Raw genomic sequence first — 16527 nt, 5'->3', positions numbered from 1 at the left:
TGTAGACCACTGGTTTTAAATCTCCAGTTGATAATCTCTGTACTCTATTGACATTGATGTTATTCTAATTCTAATATTTATGCTTGTTTTCCTGTCTCCTCTCAGACACGTGTCTGAACTTAGTGAGGTCAGCAATGCCTCCCTTTCCCGAGGCAGAGCTAATGTGGAATCTTTTAAATAAGCCGTGAGCTTTAGGGTCAGTATGATAATTAGGCCAGTTGTCAGGCCTTTCACATTTATTTCCCCTTCAGGATAACCTCTTTATTTTCTATACAAGACAATATTTTAAAACTTTCTGGTATAAAACACACTACTTTCCATCCTCTGCAGGCAAGATGCTTTTTATTTAACCCTTTTCCTTTTTATTTTCTAAATAAAGTCTGAAAACATAATGCAAAACTTATTTTAGTAAAACTAGTTTTGATGGGGAATAACCACCTTAGTATTTTCTAAAAGTCTAATGTAAGTTTACATTAAAAGTCTAGAAAGCCTTTTTTAAAAAAGCAATTTTTGTGGGTTTGAAGACAGAAGTGGATTTTGCATGCAACTGGCCAAATCCCTTAATGTGGAGAGACGTGGTGTTTCAACCCCCTTCCGTTACCCATTTCGTTTGAGGAGGGTTTTATGCAGGGGACTCTCTGAAATGACAGTGACATCTGATAATCCCAGCGGCTTCCCAAGAAGAGGGAAGCGCTGAGCAGTAGAGGTTTCAGGTTTATAAGAAGACAGTGACCGAGGGACTTCCCAAACATTGCCAGGACGAATGTCCTCTCACTTTCTTACAAATTAAACACTCCTGACTGCCTACACCTTCATCTTCTTTTTTATCTTCCACAAGTCTCGCCGCATCTCTGTGCCCAGCCCTGTCTCTTTCCCTGGTCCTCTCCGCCTGTCTCCCCTCATAAACCTAGACATTTGCCCAGACCTCTCGTAATCCCCTCCTTTACAGTTCACAGGGGAACGTCTGCTCCTGTGCTTTCCACTCTCCCTGCACCCCAGCAGCCCCGACTTCTCTCTCCCTAGCGCTGTTTACATCCAGGCCTTCCCTGCCAGCCCCACTTTGAAGGAAGCGTTACTGAATATCCTAAAACTCAACCTCTTCCTATAAACACACCCCCGCCTGCAGCCCTCCTGAACTTTCTGTCCTTATTTAGGACATCACCACCACCTGCACTGACAGCCTCTGAGCACATTCTAAACCCCCTCCCCTGCGGTTCTATGGCGCAGGAGCCCATTAGGTCAGATCGTCATTACTTCTCATCTGAAGGATTACAATATTTTCCTCTTTGGTCTCCTTCCCTCATCTAATCCATCCTACGCTTTGCCTGTGAAAGGATCTTCCTGATGCCCAGCCCACTCATAATGAAATGTGCACACAGATCTCCCAGCCTCCAGACTTGCCCTCTGTAGTTCAGTCCCCAGACTGCTGTCAGAGTGATAAGGCTAAAATGCAAATTAGAGTGTGTTTAATGCTCACGGTGCTTCAGAGGGCCTCTATCCTCAGGAGAAAACTCAGATTGCTTAGCTCGGAGTCACTACCCTCTCTACAACCTTTGCTCAAACCACTCTAAGGTTATAACTGATGAAGTCAAATGAGCTTATGTACCTAGAGAATATTTATCTAAATTCTTTGCACCTACTATGTGTTCAATAATAATAGGTTATAACATTAATGTTTTATCATTAATATGTGTCCTTTATTATTAACATTAATGTATGACACATAATATGTATTAAAAAGTGACAAGCAGTGTCCTCACCTTCTCCTTAATTTGTCCTGGTACGATCTTGCCCTACAAATATGACAGTTTTTGAAAGCAGAGTAGATGCTTGTCTCTGCATCGAGCACAGTGTCCCTTGACTGAGTGGTCAGGTTACCCCCCTGCAGCTCACATACTACCTTTCTTCCTTCTTAAGAAAGCAAAGTGAACTTCAACTTCAGGAACTGGACAGTCCTCACAACCTGCCTTTCCAGACTTCCTGCATATTGTTTTTTCTCACAAAATCGTGCTTCAACCAAATAGCTCCTCGTCACCCTCTGCATATCTGATGCATCGCCATGAACACGGATCTTTGGGAGCCTCCATCTCAGGACCTGCTCTCCCCATTCTCCAGTAGCCAAACACCAGGTCCTTGACGTGAGAGTTCCTGTGATTCTCCAAACTGAATTTAATCTTTCTGTCTTCTGAACTAATGAAGTCCTTTCAGTGTCTTTTGCCACCCAACGAGTTGTTTTCCCCTGTTGTTAATTCCTCAGTAGACTGTAACCTCATCAGAGGAAAGAAAAGAGACAGAGATGATCAAACACTCTGTGTTTGAACCCAGTCTGCTGAGCAGCCTTGAGCAAATCTCCCGACCTCTCTAACTTTTTTATTTGCCAGACAGTGATCTTTTTATATGTGGGTTTACAGTCTACTAAAGCGCATTGAACAAAGGTACTAGTGTACTATAACAACTTATTCACTTTTCTGTTTTACTGAATACCTAACAAATTACCTCACTTAGTAAATATTTGATGAACAAAGGAAAGGAAGCATTAGCAAAGCCCTAAAGGGGTTTTCTAGCCTCAGATGAGATGTAGGGATCTAAATTATTATTTAGACATTTATTATCACACCAGACAAGGTCATTTTTTGGTCAACTCTTTAAGCTTTATAAACTATGGGTTTAGTTTAAATTGCTTGGTTACAACATTCTGGAAGGATCAGTGTAGAGACTTTTTCCTTTGAGTCTCTCTATCCAGTTTGCTGTCCCCTTTCCAGACTCGCACCTGTGTGTCTCCTCCTTTAGACAAGTTCCCCAAACCAGGCTTTTTGTTGTGGTGGTGGTTTGGTTTTTATGTTTCGTTTTATTTGCTTAAAACTCCTCGGGTTAGCAGCTAAAATCTTCAAATCCTGGGTTGTCTTTCTGCATTCCTTTCTCACCAGTGCGGCCTTTGCTTTCTGGGTTTCAGCTCCTCACTTAATTCCAGAGTTTGATGAAACATCTTTGTCTCCAAATATCTAAGATATTCAAAAATGTCTTTTTACTTAAAGTTTTCTGATCATATCTATGTAGGTTGTTTTCTGGCAGTAGGTCTATTTTCCTGAATGCCCAGAATTTAGTAACTTTTCTGTAATGAACATTTGCAAACTATGATACAGGAAGAAAGAAGAAAGCTAGTTAGAGTTTTGTTCTTACTAAAGCGCAGAATAACCGAACTGTCAAACCTCCAGTTCCATAATCAGTTTAACGTTTTCCCTGACTCTCCTCACCAAACCTGTTTCTCTTCTGTTGCTGCCTAGAGTGTATGGTTGGCATATAAAAGGAATTAGACAGAGGTAATGTTCCGTGCTTCTTCTCGGGGAAAATTCCTTTTGAAAAATCAGACAGTTGTACATGATGATTCAGAAAAACAGATAAGGGTGTCTGTTCTCAGACTGCCATATAAAAGCCAGTATTGTTCATGTGTTGAGTTATTAAAAGGCACGTGTCTAATGTCATTGTTGAATGCTCCAGCAAAAGAAAAGCATTTCTTAAAAATTCATAGAGTATCATGGAAGAAGGAATAAAGCCCCCAAAGGAGTCCATACATCACAGCAGCTGGAAATAAAATTGCAACAACAGAATTCTCCCAGTGTCCATCCTCATTAGCGTGACAGGGCCGTCCCCGGGAAGTAGCATAATCAGAAGCGCTCCGAGGAACTGTGCCTCCTTATTTTTTACTGCAACAAAATCCTCCATTAAAAACAACTGTGTACAACCTTGTATCAACCCTACAAAATAAATGCCTCTTGAGTGAATGGAAATATTCTCAGGAAAACATGTGTACGAGTATACAAAGGTGCCATTCCAGTTTCTACAAGTCTTTACATCCGTGGTTCTCAACCTTCCTAATGACGCAATGTATTTTCATTGTTAAAAAGGTGTCGCAACCCACAGGTTGAGAACCGCTGCTTTAGATGAAAAGAACTAGGAGATACTGGCAGTTTCTTCTATCTCTGGGTTTTTATATTGGCAAACATGGGGGAAACAACACTATGCATCCAGAGAGGCTTATGCAGATATTCCCCCCATTAGCTGGTTGAGTATGATCTGAGATGCGGGAGCCTACGTTGGAGTCTGATCTCCTTTGTGCTGTCTTCTTCTTTTTCTCCCTGTGGTAGGCAATTGGCATCCGATTGAATGAGCTGTGCCATGGGGAGAGTGAGAGCCCAGCCAACCTGCTGGGTCTCATTTACGATGAGGAGACCAAGAGGAGGCTGAGAAAGGAGGATGAGGAGGAAGACTTTTTAGATGACAGTAAGGAGACTCCCTTTACTACAAGAACCCCTGCTTGTAAGAACCTCTGCCTTAGGAGCACTTAATACTTCTCTTTCCTCTTTCACATTCTTAACCACCTTCCCATGTCTCTCCACGGCACCCTTCCCCCCTTTTCCTCTGCATGGATATAAAATGTGTATTAAAGCCACATAAGTACAAGAACCAGACAGAGAAGAAGGAGGACAGGGCCAGGGAGCTGCAAGCAGCGTGGAATACCCGCTACTTTTTGGTCTCTGACTCCTGCTATTAGACAAAGATTAACAGTAGACCTCTCAGAGAATACAGTGGTGGGAAATTACTGTCCCCAGAGAGATTTTTGTCAGTTTTTTTTTTTATTATTATTGCTGTAGGAAATCAAGTCAGACCAAATACAATTGAACATGATAGGCTTTCCAAATGTCTAAAATATTGAAAGATTCAAAAAGTATATCATAGCACTGAACGTGAAATTTAAATATTAGAATCCTCAGAGGTTATGGAACTGTGAATGCTGCTGACCTGTATTTATTTATTAGATTTAGCATTGAGACTCATCACAGAAGAGTAGAGACAAAGAGACTCCTGTCACATCTTCCTCCAACACCATTTGTGCATCTGTGTTCTGTGCCACACAAGCTTGTGTATATGTGCACCACTGCCTTCCATGCAGGACAAAATTCCAGTTACGGTTATGGAATCAGTACCTTTCCATGGTGATGACAGTGAGATCTCTTCCTCTTGACCTCCCCTTGCAGCTGATTGTATTTTAAGGATTTGTTCGTCATTAGGTAGCACCAAACCTCCTGCACCCTTGAAAAGTAGAAGGATGGATAGAGTGCACCATTGAACAAATCTAAATAATAATCAAAGAAAACTCTTATGGTCTTCTCGTCCACTTTTACACTAGGTTATCTTTCTTTTCTTTTTTTTTTCTTTCGAATCTTTTAACTATGTTGTCCCTTTTCAGACCCTATCAAGTCAGTGAAAATTTTCTTAACTTAGATTTGACAAAACAACAAATCTTCACATTATTGTTGCCAGGATAATGGCAGAAGTTGGCCCCAAAGATGGTCTAGACTATCTTAGAGTGCTCAGGAATAGAGTCTGATCCATAGGAAGACTTGAGGATCATCCAGCCATTGCAGAACCAAGTGAAGGCCTGCCACAACATGAACCTAGCTAGAAGCCATCCCCAAACCACCCCACATCTTCCAGGGGCCTCTCAGAACACAGAGACGGTGAACCAACACTAAACAGATGCATCCTCCTAGGCCAGAACAAACTCAAATCTCCATTAGATCACATTAAGTATCCTTCACCAATATGCTATGCCTAGCATATTAGTTTGTTTATTGAAACCACATAGAACTCAATCCTTGAGCAATGTAACAGGTATTTCACATGACAGTCATGAGAGAGGCTGGACAAAGACCAAGTTCATTTTCTACTCAAGAGTAAAAACACAGACCCAGAAGTTGATACTAATGTCCAGTGTCCACTTTTTTATAAGTGTTACATTTCCAGGCAATTCTTAGTCATGTAGCCTCTATTAAATAGAAAAGTGATATATCTAATTTTGTTCCACTTTCAAATCAATACATACCTCATCTTGCATTTAAAAGCTAATTATAGTGCAAGCAGTTTTCAGTCTGAAAATTCTACAGAAGCTTTTCTATTCTTAATGAGAGGTTAAGCCTTCAGCCACATACTAACTCTGGAGAAAAAAACAATTCTTTACACATAAACAATAGCTATCTTCAGAGAAACCAATTTCCACCTATTATCAACTGAAATCATAAAGTAGGTATTCTATCAGTTAAGAAAGCCCAGCACTCAGGAAATATTTTTAAGAATGTTGACATGCAACGACGTTGTGCTTGCTTGATGAGTTGATTCATTCAGAATAGATAAATATTTGCATTCTTTCATGAGAGACAGAACTCTACATGGCCTTGATCTTTTCAGCACACTGTTAAGTAATAAATGCATTTCTGCATTATTTGTGATGACACCTATCTGGGAGCTAATACTAAGAATTTTAAGTCACTAAGGTATCACCTTGGCCACTATCTGTCTTTACAGCAAAATCTACTAGTTGGCCTCTGGTAGATGCAATGTTTTACTAATTCCAAGACAAATATTCTCCAGAGCAAAAGAGAATGTTACCCACTTTTGTGTACCTGTGCCTTAATATGACAGGTTAGCTCACATAAACTGTATGGTATAGGTAATCAGGGAAGTACATCTTATCTGTGTTGCAGGAACTTATTTGGACCAGAGCTCAAACAACGTCACTGCCCTCGAACATCAAGACAGACATCTCTCATAAAATGAGCTGTTAAGACTTTTTAAATTCCATATCTAGTTTCCTGCCATATCCATAGGCTAAATCTGACTGAGTAGCAGTGTAGAAATCTTACAAGATTCCTTTCCATTTCTGTTTTCCTTAAAAGCCTTACTAGTTTAGTTGGAGCTGCCTTTTGTTACTCTGTGATGCTTTAAGGGAAATAATTTAGTTCTGCTTATCTGATATTTTAATACTGAAACACTCTTTACAGAATCACAAAATGGAGGAAGAGAGAGGTGTGTGGGAATTCATAGATTTTGCTAAAGGGACAGGCAAATTGAACTTACATTGGTAAAATCTTCACGTGCAATTTGATTTTGGACATGTGTAGGCAACATTCTCATATGCAATTTGATTTTACATACGTGTAGCTATTTTCATCAAACTGTGCCTCTCTGTATTTTTTACTGGCTTGTCCTCTCATGAAAGAACTCTTTCATTCCGTAGGCACCGTGAACCCCTCCAAATGCGGCTGCCCTTTTGCCTTGAAGATGGCAGCCTGCCAGCTTCTCCTGGAGATTACCACCTTCCTGCGGGAGACCTTTTCTTGCCTGCCCAGACCTCGCACGGAGCCTCTTGTGGTAAGTTAAAGCTTGAATGTTAACAAGGAGACTACTCAGAGAGGCCAGATGTGTGACGGGGCTTCCATACTCAGTTTTCTTAAATGCCCATTGGCCACTGCATCACATAATTTAAGAACCCAACCATGGTATTTTCATGCATGAAAAAAAATATTCTTTATTAAAAATACTGACTCCAGGGGGCGGCGCCTGTGGCTCAAAGGAGTAGGGTGCTAGCCCCATATGCTAGAGGTGGCGGGTTCAAACCCAGCCCTGGCAAAAAAAAATACTGACTCCAAAGTTGACATGAAAATAGCTAAAGATAGCACAGCTGAGTGCAAGGTTTCATCCATCACTGCCGGTTATACTACGAGTCTTCAGGCTTCTTTGCCCTGCAGAGCACGAAGAGTTTTATGGCTAATGTTTTCCAGAACTCACCACCAACAGATTTTTTTTTGGGGGGGGGGGAAGTACTAACTGCTCAGAAATATATATAGAAATGTTCTTCCACTTCCAGTGAGGGCTCTCATTTAATTTATCGGTGAAAAGACTTCAGTGTTTTTGTCTAAACATCCCCAAACATGTATTATTTCTGTAGTGTTTCTTATGGCTTGTGGATAGACAGAAAAAGAAAACAACCCCCCCCCCATGCACACTCACATATACTATGTACACACACGCACGTACAATGTACCATCAGGGGTGTTTAACCAAGGGTATAAATACTACATAAGAGCCAGAAGTGTGCCCCTGGAGCTGCCTTTCCTGGGCCCTTCGCTCCCTAACGAACACCAAGTTTCCGGTGGTTCTTCATGACACACTTCATCTAACCAGAGCTCAGGAACCAGAAAAATTCTGGGCACTCTCCAGCCCCTGCTTTTTGCATAAGGCTCATACCACTCTCCCAGAAAAGTTTTTATACTCACGATGTATGTGCTTCCATTTCAGGGAATTTCAAAATCCACCACCTCTTTTCCTTTTTAAACCAAACTCGGCAGGCCCGAGAGAGGCCGTACCCCCAGCCAGGACACGCTGGGGACGGGGTGGGTGATGAATGAATCAGCGCTCTGGTGTCACTGAGCAGCCCCTCTGCCTCTAGTTTTCCAGTGTTCTAGAAGGCCCGTTTCCTCACATTCTAAAGTATAAAATGAGTATCTTAAATTTAGAGATATTTATGAGTAAAACATATATTTTCAAGAGAAACTCACCTGCATTTGGACTGTGAGATTGTACCATCAGGACACTGAAAGGGGAAGTTCCTTCTACTGCCCTTACGTAATTTCATATTAACCTGGGCCCTTAATTTTCTAAATTATCACTTTCACTGTTATGTTGAGACTACTGTACAAAATCAAGTCGATGCTATCACTCAACATGTGTTTTGTCAAATATAATACAATATCTGATCTGTAAGCTTCTACCAGTGTTATCCCTATCAACATTCTAAAGAAAGTTATTAAAAAGCTCTTCAAAATATATTTTTACCAACTAAGCAATTGATTCCCAGTTAGATCTCTAAATGTAACTTAATTAATGTGCTTTTTTTCTCAAAGAAACAACTTCTGGCAGCATTTTTTATTCACTCTTTGTAAACCATACACATAAATTATATCAACAAAAAGGAAAAAGCAGCATTTTTGTAAGTTGCATAGTCTAAGATAGCATAGTAAGCTAATTTTTCTCTAAATGTTATCTCCCAAACTTGAGAACAATAAAGGATATTTACAGATACGATTTTTTTGGTAAAATTGCTGGTTTATTAAAATTCTTCCCAATTGAATTAGTGAGAGCAGTAGACAACGACCAAGCACCGTGGAATCAAAACAATAATTTGTTTGGGAAATGCTACAATAAACACAACTTGGATTCAACAAAAACAAAAAGTTCCATCAAATGCAGAGATAAGTTGATCATCGTAAAGAAGGCGGCAGTGGGAGGTCTCTGTGTGCCTATATTCCTTCATTGGAAGAAACAGCATAATGTTGATGCCTTATGAAATATTTTGCTAGAGGCTGTACCAACTGTGCTAATGGGATTTTTAAAAATCAGGTTATAAAAAATAGACTGCTAGATTTCAAGTGTTCTTGAAGTTATAAAATCAGAAGGAAAACACAATTTGTATATACCAAGATGAAACTGATGAATTTTTATTTAGAGATAAGCAAGGTTGCATGATGATTATGAAGTTGGGGATGGGGGTGATACAAAGATGAATATATGTGTAACAGCAAAACTAATTGATTTCAGGGATGCAATTATAAATACATAAAATAACTATTTTCTAAAGCAAAACAGGAGTGGTCCTGAGAAAACAGCAGAGGGCTCTGCTGGCCAAGGAAGGGATGGGGGAGACCCAAGAAGCCCTCTTGGAGGAAGTCGTATTTGAATGTAACTTAGAAAGATTTGGTGGGATTTTCACAAGCAGATAAAAGCAATAATTGGAAGGGATAACTGCTTTTGAGCATGAGAATTATTATATCTTATTGTCCCGACTAAGAAATTTCCCTAGTTAAATTTGGCTACCACAGTAGGAAGTAGATAAGTATTCTTTCTTTTTTTTTTTCTAAAAGGGGTTAATTTCAGGGATGCAATTCCTAGAATAGTTTTGATAATGTTAAAATATATTCCATACAGTTCCTGTATCTTTCCAGACATGATATAATTTTCTGAGTATCAAAGTGTACCTTCTGTTCTTAATCCAAAAGGAAAAGAATAAACAAAATATACTTCTACAGTTTCATTTTATTGATGACAATCCAAAGCATAAACTATTAATCTTGATGCAAACTGGGTTTTTTAAATATTTTTGTTTTGCATATCTGTTTGAATTTGATGCATGATTAGAAAAAATACTGCATAAAAATGAAGTTTTAGTTGTATATACTATTTCATGTCCTCTAAAAGTGCTTCACAGATTAATAATTAAATTTGATCTTTAGGATGAGAAAATCTTTATTCACAGAACAGGTAATACTTTCAATTTGGGACCTCGTAGGCTAAACTTCTACTAAATAATCATATAACCTAGGCTTATATAAGCATATGGATGGGATCATTCTGTTCATCAGCAGGGATGATGGGACCCCTCTTACGCTTGGGTCCTCCTACAAAGGAATAAGAAATTCTTTTTGTAAAGTAGAATTTATGGGTAGAACACCTTTCCTTTAGTTGCATAAAAAATAAAACCATTTTTAAAGTAAAAAAAAAAAAAAGAAAGAAATGCCCCCAAAGCATGATTCTGTTTTGAGCCTCTGGCCCTCACACGTGAGGATTTTTAGGCCTGATCAGCCTTTCTCCACTTGTTTACTTTGTTTAATCCTCAAGACTTAACTCAAACATCACCTCTGTATTTGTTTTCTACCACAGATTTAGTTATTTCCAACAGCACAACCGTGCTGTCTTGTAGTTCCTGATGTGAGAAGTCCGAGACAAGTCTCACTGAGCTAAACCAAGATGCTGGTGAGGGCAGCGTCCTTTGTGAGCTCTAGGGAAGAACCTGTTTCCTTGCCTTTTATTCCTCTTCTGCAGACCACTTGCATTTCCTGGTGTGTGGCCCTTCCTCTCTCTTCACAGCCAGTAACATGATCCCTCTCTCAGCCTCTTTCATAGCAGCATCTTCCTCTGACCCCAGGATGGGAGGCTTCTCTACTTTTAAGGGCATGTGAGATTAGGTTGGGCATATTTAGCTAAGACAGAATAACATCCCCGTCTTTAAGGTCCTTAAGGTTCATACATCTGCAAAGTCCCTGTTGCCATGTGAAGTAGCACATTTATAGATCCCAATAGTGGACTCCTTTGAGGGACCATGATTCGGCCAACTACAGTTTCAAGTCTAATTTCTGTGCTCCTAAACTTAGTCTGATTTCTAAGCTGTCTTAGAATTTATCACTTGTTTGTCTTCACAGTTACCATTTGGGGATTCTGGGAAAGAATAATTTCTTATTCATCCTAAAGTAATTATCACATTCATATTCAATGCTTGATTATTTAATAAGCAGAGAAAGGCCAAAATGTAGCCAAACTGTGGACAATTAGAGAATGAGAACGCTAATTCTGGATTCGGGACAAGGTCTATGGTATTGGAAGGTAAAGCACCTCAGGATAAGGGGGGAAAGTATGAGATAGGGAAGATTTAATTTATTTCACAATTCAAGAATAAGTTTTCATGCTATTTAAATCCAGTTGCATGTAATTCCAAATGGAAGGAGATTTGCCGCAGACCAGTGCCGGGCTGGGGAGATGCCAGCACTCATGGGCTCCTTACTTACTGACATTTTAGGATTTGGAGAGCTGCAGACTTCGTTTGGATCCTGAGTTGGACCGGCACAGATATGAGAGGAAGATCAGCTTTGCTGGGGTTTTAGATGAAAATGAAGACTCAAAAGATTCTCTCCACAGCAGCAGCCACACCCTCAAATCTGATGCAGGTGTCGAGGAGAAGAAAGGTATGGAAAAAATAAGGATTATTTCATGATTCAGGGTTTCTAATAAGATAGTTGGTCTCAAATCCAAACTACTAAATCGTGTGCTCAAATTTTTGGCTCCATACGATACTGATGGTGTAGTCTCAATGACATAGGACACACAGGAAATCAATAGGAAACCACACTAGTTAGAGGTTCGACTCTGGAGTCAGAGAGGCCTCACTTTGAGTTCCAGCTCAGGAACTCGTACATAGCCCATTGAATCTGAGATGGCATCACCATCATTTTATTTACCAATGAGAAAGGAAAAGCACTCCCAATTCAACTCTTAGGCAATAATTTTCTATTACTTAGCTTGTGTTTTATTCTTATTGAAAAATGACTTTCATATTAGATATAGATCTTTATTATCATTATTATCATACTTCATTCTTATGTAGTAAAAAATATATAAATAAAATAAACAGGTTAGTTTTTCTAAACCATCGTCCATCCAGAATTTGACTTTCTGAATCACTTTTCAACTCAGAGTTCTCAGTCTCCATGTTTTCTGTATGACAGTGTTCTTTTTGCCCCATCAGAATGTTAGTGATAGATCATTTCTTAAATAGAACCATTTTAAAGTAAGGCTGTTTGTGCTTGTTAAGCCAACCTGCAATTGTATAAAGTTAGCTGAGCTTCAGTCCCTCTTCAGGAAACGCATCTGACTCAGCATCTCACCCACTCTCCCAAAACCTCACTACCACGGGGCCCCATGGGGGAAAGGACACTGGCACCTGTTCTGTCCACCTTACTACAGGGTTAGATGCTCACGAGGGTGCCAGCAACTGCTACAGGCGGCAGTCATCACAGAATGCCATCAGTTATATGACAAATCTCAATTTATTTCAGATGTAATTTGAAAAAGTTACGCATCTTAAAATGAATGAAATATAGTAACTGTGTGGCTTTATCCAAATTACTTTCTAAGTCACAGTTTTTCTTTTCTGTAACATTGGGCTAATAACACCTGTTGCATTGTCATGTCAAAACCCTTACATAAGACAAGTATGGAGAGCATAAACTCAGTACCTGAGGAATAATAGTACATCACAAATTACTACTGTCAGTGCTTTTTAAATTTTTGTCATTGTTATTTTTTATATCATAAGATATAGATTAGAAACCATACAGAAAATCCTGACTATGAACTAAAGATTGCAAAGTTTTAACTTGCTTTCTGGGGGCATCTTTAAATTGTCAGCTAAACAATCTGATTTTGCGATTTCTTAAATTCCATCATCCTTCAATGCTTTGCTAGTGAATTTCAAATAAAAGAACGCTTGCGTACTTAGTAAAGATGATTTTATACATTAAAGCATTTTCTTAGCATCTTATAGACAATGGCTCAGTGAATATTGGAGAACTTAATCAATAAATGATTCTTAGAAGGAGTAGCCCCATATAAGAAAACACAAAATATTTAGTTTCTTTTAAGGAACAGATGATATACATTAGGAAAATTTGAATACTTCAAGATAGAATATCCCAAGATTTTAATAGTTAATATCTAATAACATTATAGGAAGGATAAGCCAAGTCCTAAATAACTTCTGAGTATGAAGAAGCATCAAATCAATATTTTTTTCAAATATGACTACTTTAATAAAGGATCCCTACACATGATATAAAAAATTCTATCTTTTAAACATATCCCAAAGGAATATTAATTTAGGTCAGTCTTTTTCTCCCATTCAAAGTTATAATGCTAATGACCATTTAAAATTGTTGAATAAAAATTCCTAACACTAACATAGCTAAACTTCAGCAGAGTAAATCCTAATACCATTAAAAACAATAAAATATTAATTTTTAAGAATACCTTAACTTCACAATTATTTCTGTAAACTGCCTTGAATATTCAAACACTCAAATCCTCACTAAATAGCTAAGTTAATATAATAAACTTGTTTTATAAATGAAGAATATAAAACTGAAACTATAAATAAAATAAGAACTTATCCCTAAAATGCCTTTAATCAGTTGGCAAAAGTCTTCCCAAATATTCCTTAATTTTCCTTAATCTATTTGACAAACTGATGTCAGCAACAAAAACCAATGCAAAAATGGAAAGGATGGGGACCCTGCTAACTAAAATGATTAAAATATATTTAAAATGTTACATGATTTGGCTTTTTCAACACTTATTAGGTGCCAATTATATTCTTTTTTATTTATACTCCTGCAATAGTAATAGCAACGCATCATACTTGCATGTATCACATTTTATCCAAGGACCCCAAGTCGTTGTATGGAACAGTGCAGTATTAGACGCTCAGGATTCCACAGCACACTAGGCCTACTTAATAAAGGCCTGGAAATATTAGTGATGCCCAACAGTAGATCCAAAATAGAAGATCAGAGAGACAAGTCTCAATTCCTTGTGGTTTGAAACTTTCTGAATTTCCAAACATTCCACTGTTATCGACAATGTGTCTTTTCTGTAGTTTTCCAGAGTTCCAAATGTCTTTTCCATAGTCCAACGGTCCTTTGACTAGCACACGGTGGAATGTGAGACTGGTTTCTTAAAAATGTATGTTTACACATCACTGATTCATAGTAATCCCAGCTATGACCCTTGGGCAGAAGAAAAGATTTTACAATGAAATGATGCACACATATACACAAAATATGATGGCTCCTTTAGTGCACCTGTATTTAACACAAAAGCAAAAGGGCATCAATTCCTTGAAGGTCAAGCTTTCAGTTTTAAAGGAACAAAGCTTGCTTTCTTTGTTACACTGAGAACCCTGTCCATCTTCCAGTTTGACTGAAAGACCCAGTTGGAAACAAATTTCTGTGGAATCCATGAATATGTGAGGCCCCCCGGGGTAAATTTCAGGGCAGTGTGAGAAGCCTATGAGAAGGAGCTGGAGGAAGGGTCCCTGAGCTGTTCCCTCCCTCCCTTCCTTCCTTCCTTTCTTTTATTTTTGACAGAGTCTTACTCTGTTGCCCCTAGCTAGAGTGCTGTGGTCCTATAGGTCACAGCAACCTCACCCACCTGGGCTCAAGTGATCCCCTTGCCTCAGCCTTCTGAGTAGCTGTTGTGTCCACAACAACCCCAGCTCACTTTTATATTTTTAGTAGAGACGGGATCTCACTATTGCTCAGGCTGGTCTAAAACTCCTGAGCTCAAGGGATCCTCCTACCTCGTCCTCCCAGAGTGCTGGGATCAGAGGCATGAGCCACCACACCTGGCCAGCTGTTCTGTTCTTTACTTACTTGATGCACAATGCAGCGTGGTTCTTGTTAAGGTCCCACAGGGTGGCCATTCTAGGACTGTTTAAAAAGCAATTTATTTTTGGACAATGTGGGTAGAGTTTCTATCTCTCTATCACATATAGAAATGAGTTAGCTTTTCCTGTGATCTTCTATTCTTCAGAGGAGATGTAATATACATTTATTTTTGGTTAGTTCTGCCAGAAGTCCATTATCCTGCCTTGACTGGTTAAAGACAACAATAACCAAGTAGCATCCAAGTTACTGCCTTGGGCATCTAGGGAGAGGGCAGTGGGTCCATCACAAAGCTAGTCACGGACGTCGGCTCCATGCTTCAGCAAAGTGGCAGCCACCTGCATGTGCCTATACTGGCTGACAGCCAACAGCCTGGTGCCCCATCTTTGGTCCTAAATTCTGTGGATGCTCCAAATCTACAGAGGAATCTTATGACATCATTATGACCTGTTGGGCAGCAAAGACCAGGGCGGTTGTACCTGGCTCTCTCTGGAGATGGATGTGTGCTCCTTGCAGAGCCAGTTCCCTCACATGGTGTATGTGAAGGGCATAGACGGTGGCCATCGCAGCATGGTGCCCTGTCTCTGCAGTCCACATCCAACCATGGCGGTTCACCAACAACTTAGGCAATGCCAGTTTTCCTCAGCTTGCTTCCAAGAATGCAGCGTTGGCGAGTGGAGTTTCCTTCTTAAAAGACATCCTGCACATGTCCATGCCACCCCAGCAGGAGCTGGCGAGATTCACCAGGCATCTGGTCCTCCCGGAATCTCCCCTCTCCTGCCATGTTCCACAGAGGGGCAGCTGCCCACTGCGGCTGGGGCCCCAGACCTATGATATTTTTTTTGAAGTCTCAAAATGTAAGTCTCGGAAATAAACACCTGAGGACAATTTAGATTCTACCAAGGAAAACTACAATGAAATAATCCTTAGGACTAAAAATGTCTGCCTAAAATCCCCACGCAGAAGTCAGGCGAATCATTTTGCCCATATTTCCAAATACAAACTAAAAGTAGTATTCCATAATACAACTACTAATCATTTAACAATCATCCACTGAGCACCTACTGTATGCCAGGAACGATTACAGGTTCCAAGAATACAGCATTGGAAATTTTCTCACATGTATTTTAACTTGTATTAACCAATAGGAAATAACTAATAGCTATTCACATACTGATGAGTAACATAAAATACCAGACTTTCTAGCGTAGGTAAGTGTTATAAAGAAGACAAATCAGGGTCAGAGGTGTGACCGTGAGTGGAAGGGGATGAGTCAGAAAAGGCCCCCACCATTGACACTGAGCAGAGACCTGCCTTATGTGAAGAAGCCAGGCATGCAGGGCGGAGGCAGGAGTCTCCAGAGGCGAGAGTGAGGGCAAGGCTCTGAGCAAGAGCGAACTGGGAGCATTTGAAGAAGGGCAAAGAGACCAGCGACAGAATGAATTGGGGAGAAGAATGATAGGAGATGGGTCACAACTGATATTGAGCAGACACCTGTGTGATATGAAGGAGCCCTTCATGCAAAGGGCAGAGTTTGGTAGGTACGGTTACAAATTAAATTCTATTTTAAGTGTGTCACAGAGTTGTTAGTAGATTTGGCTAGAAAAGTGATATGCATGTGTGTGTGTTAAAAGATGACTTG

General features: G+C 39.6%; 1 protein-coding gene across 1 annotated transcript in view; it reads left to right on the top strand.

The window, feature by feature from the left end:
* The window catches only part of UNC80 (unc-80 homolog, NALCN channel complex subunit), a gene marked incomplete at its 3' end in the record, with an annotated part of 190042 nt that overhangs the window by 89178 nt on the left and 84337 nt on the right, over positions 1–16527 (top strand). The window contains exons 23-25 of the mRNA XM_023510374.1: positions 4146–4281; positions 7076–7209; positions 11468–11633. Coding sequence (XP_023366142.1) covers positions 4146–4281; positions 7076–7209; positions 11468–11633 — 436 coding nt within the window. The remainder of the gene's footprint in view (positions 1–4145; positions 4282–7075; positions 7210–11467; positions 11634–16527) is intronic.

This window comes from Otolemur garnettii, unplaced genomic scaffold (assembly GCF_000181295.1).
Source record: "Otolemur garnettii isolate 467f Iridium unplaced genomic scaffold, OtoGar3 scaffold00013, whole genome shotgun sequence".
In the NCBI taxonomy this organism is placed as follows: domain Eukaryota; kingdom Metazoa; phylum Chordata; class Mammalia; order Primates; family Galagidae; genus Otolemur; species Otolemur garnettii.
The sequence above is the reverse complement of the archived record's forward strand: the minus strand, read 5'-3'. Positions and strand labels throughout refer to the sequence as shown.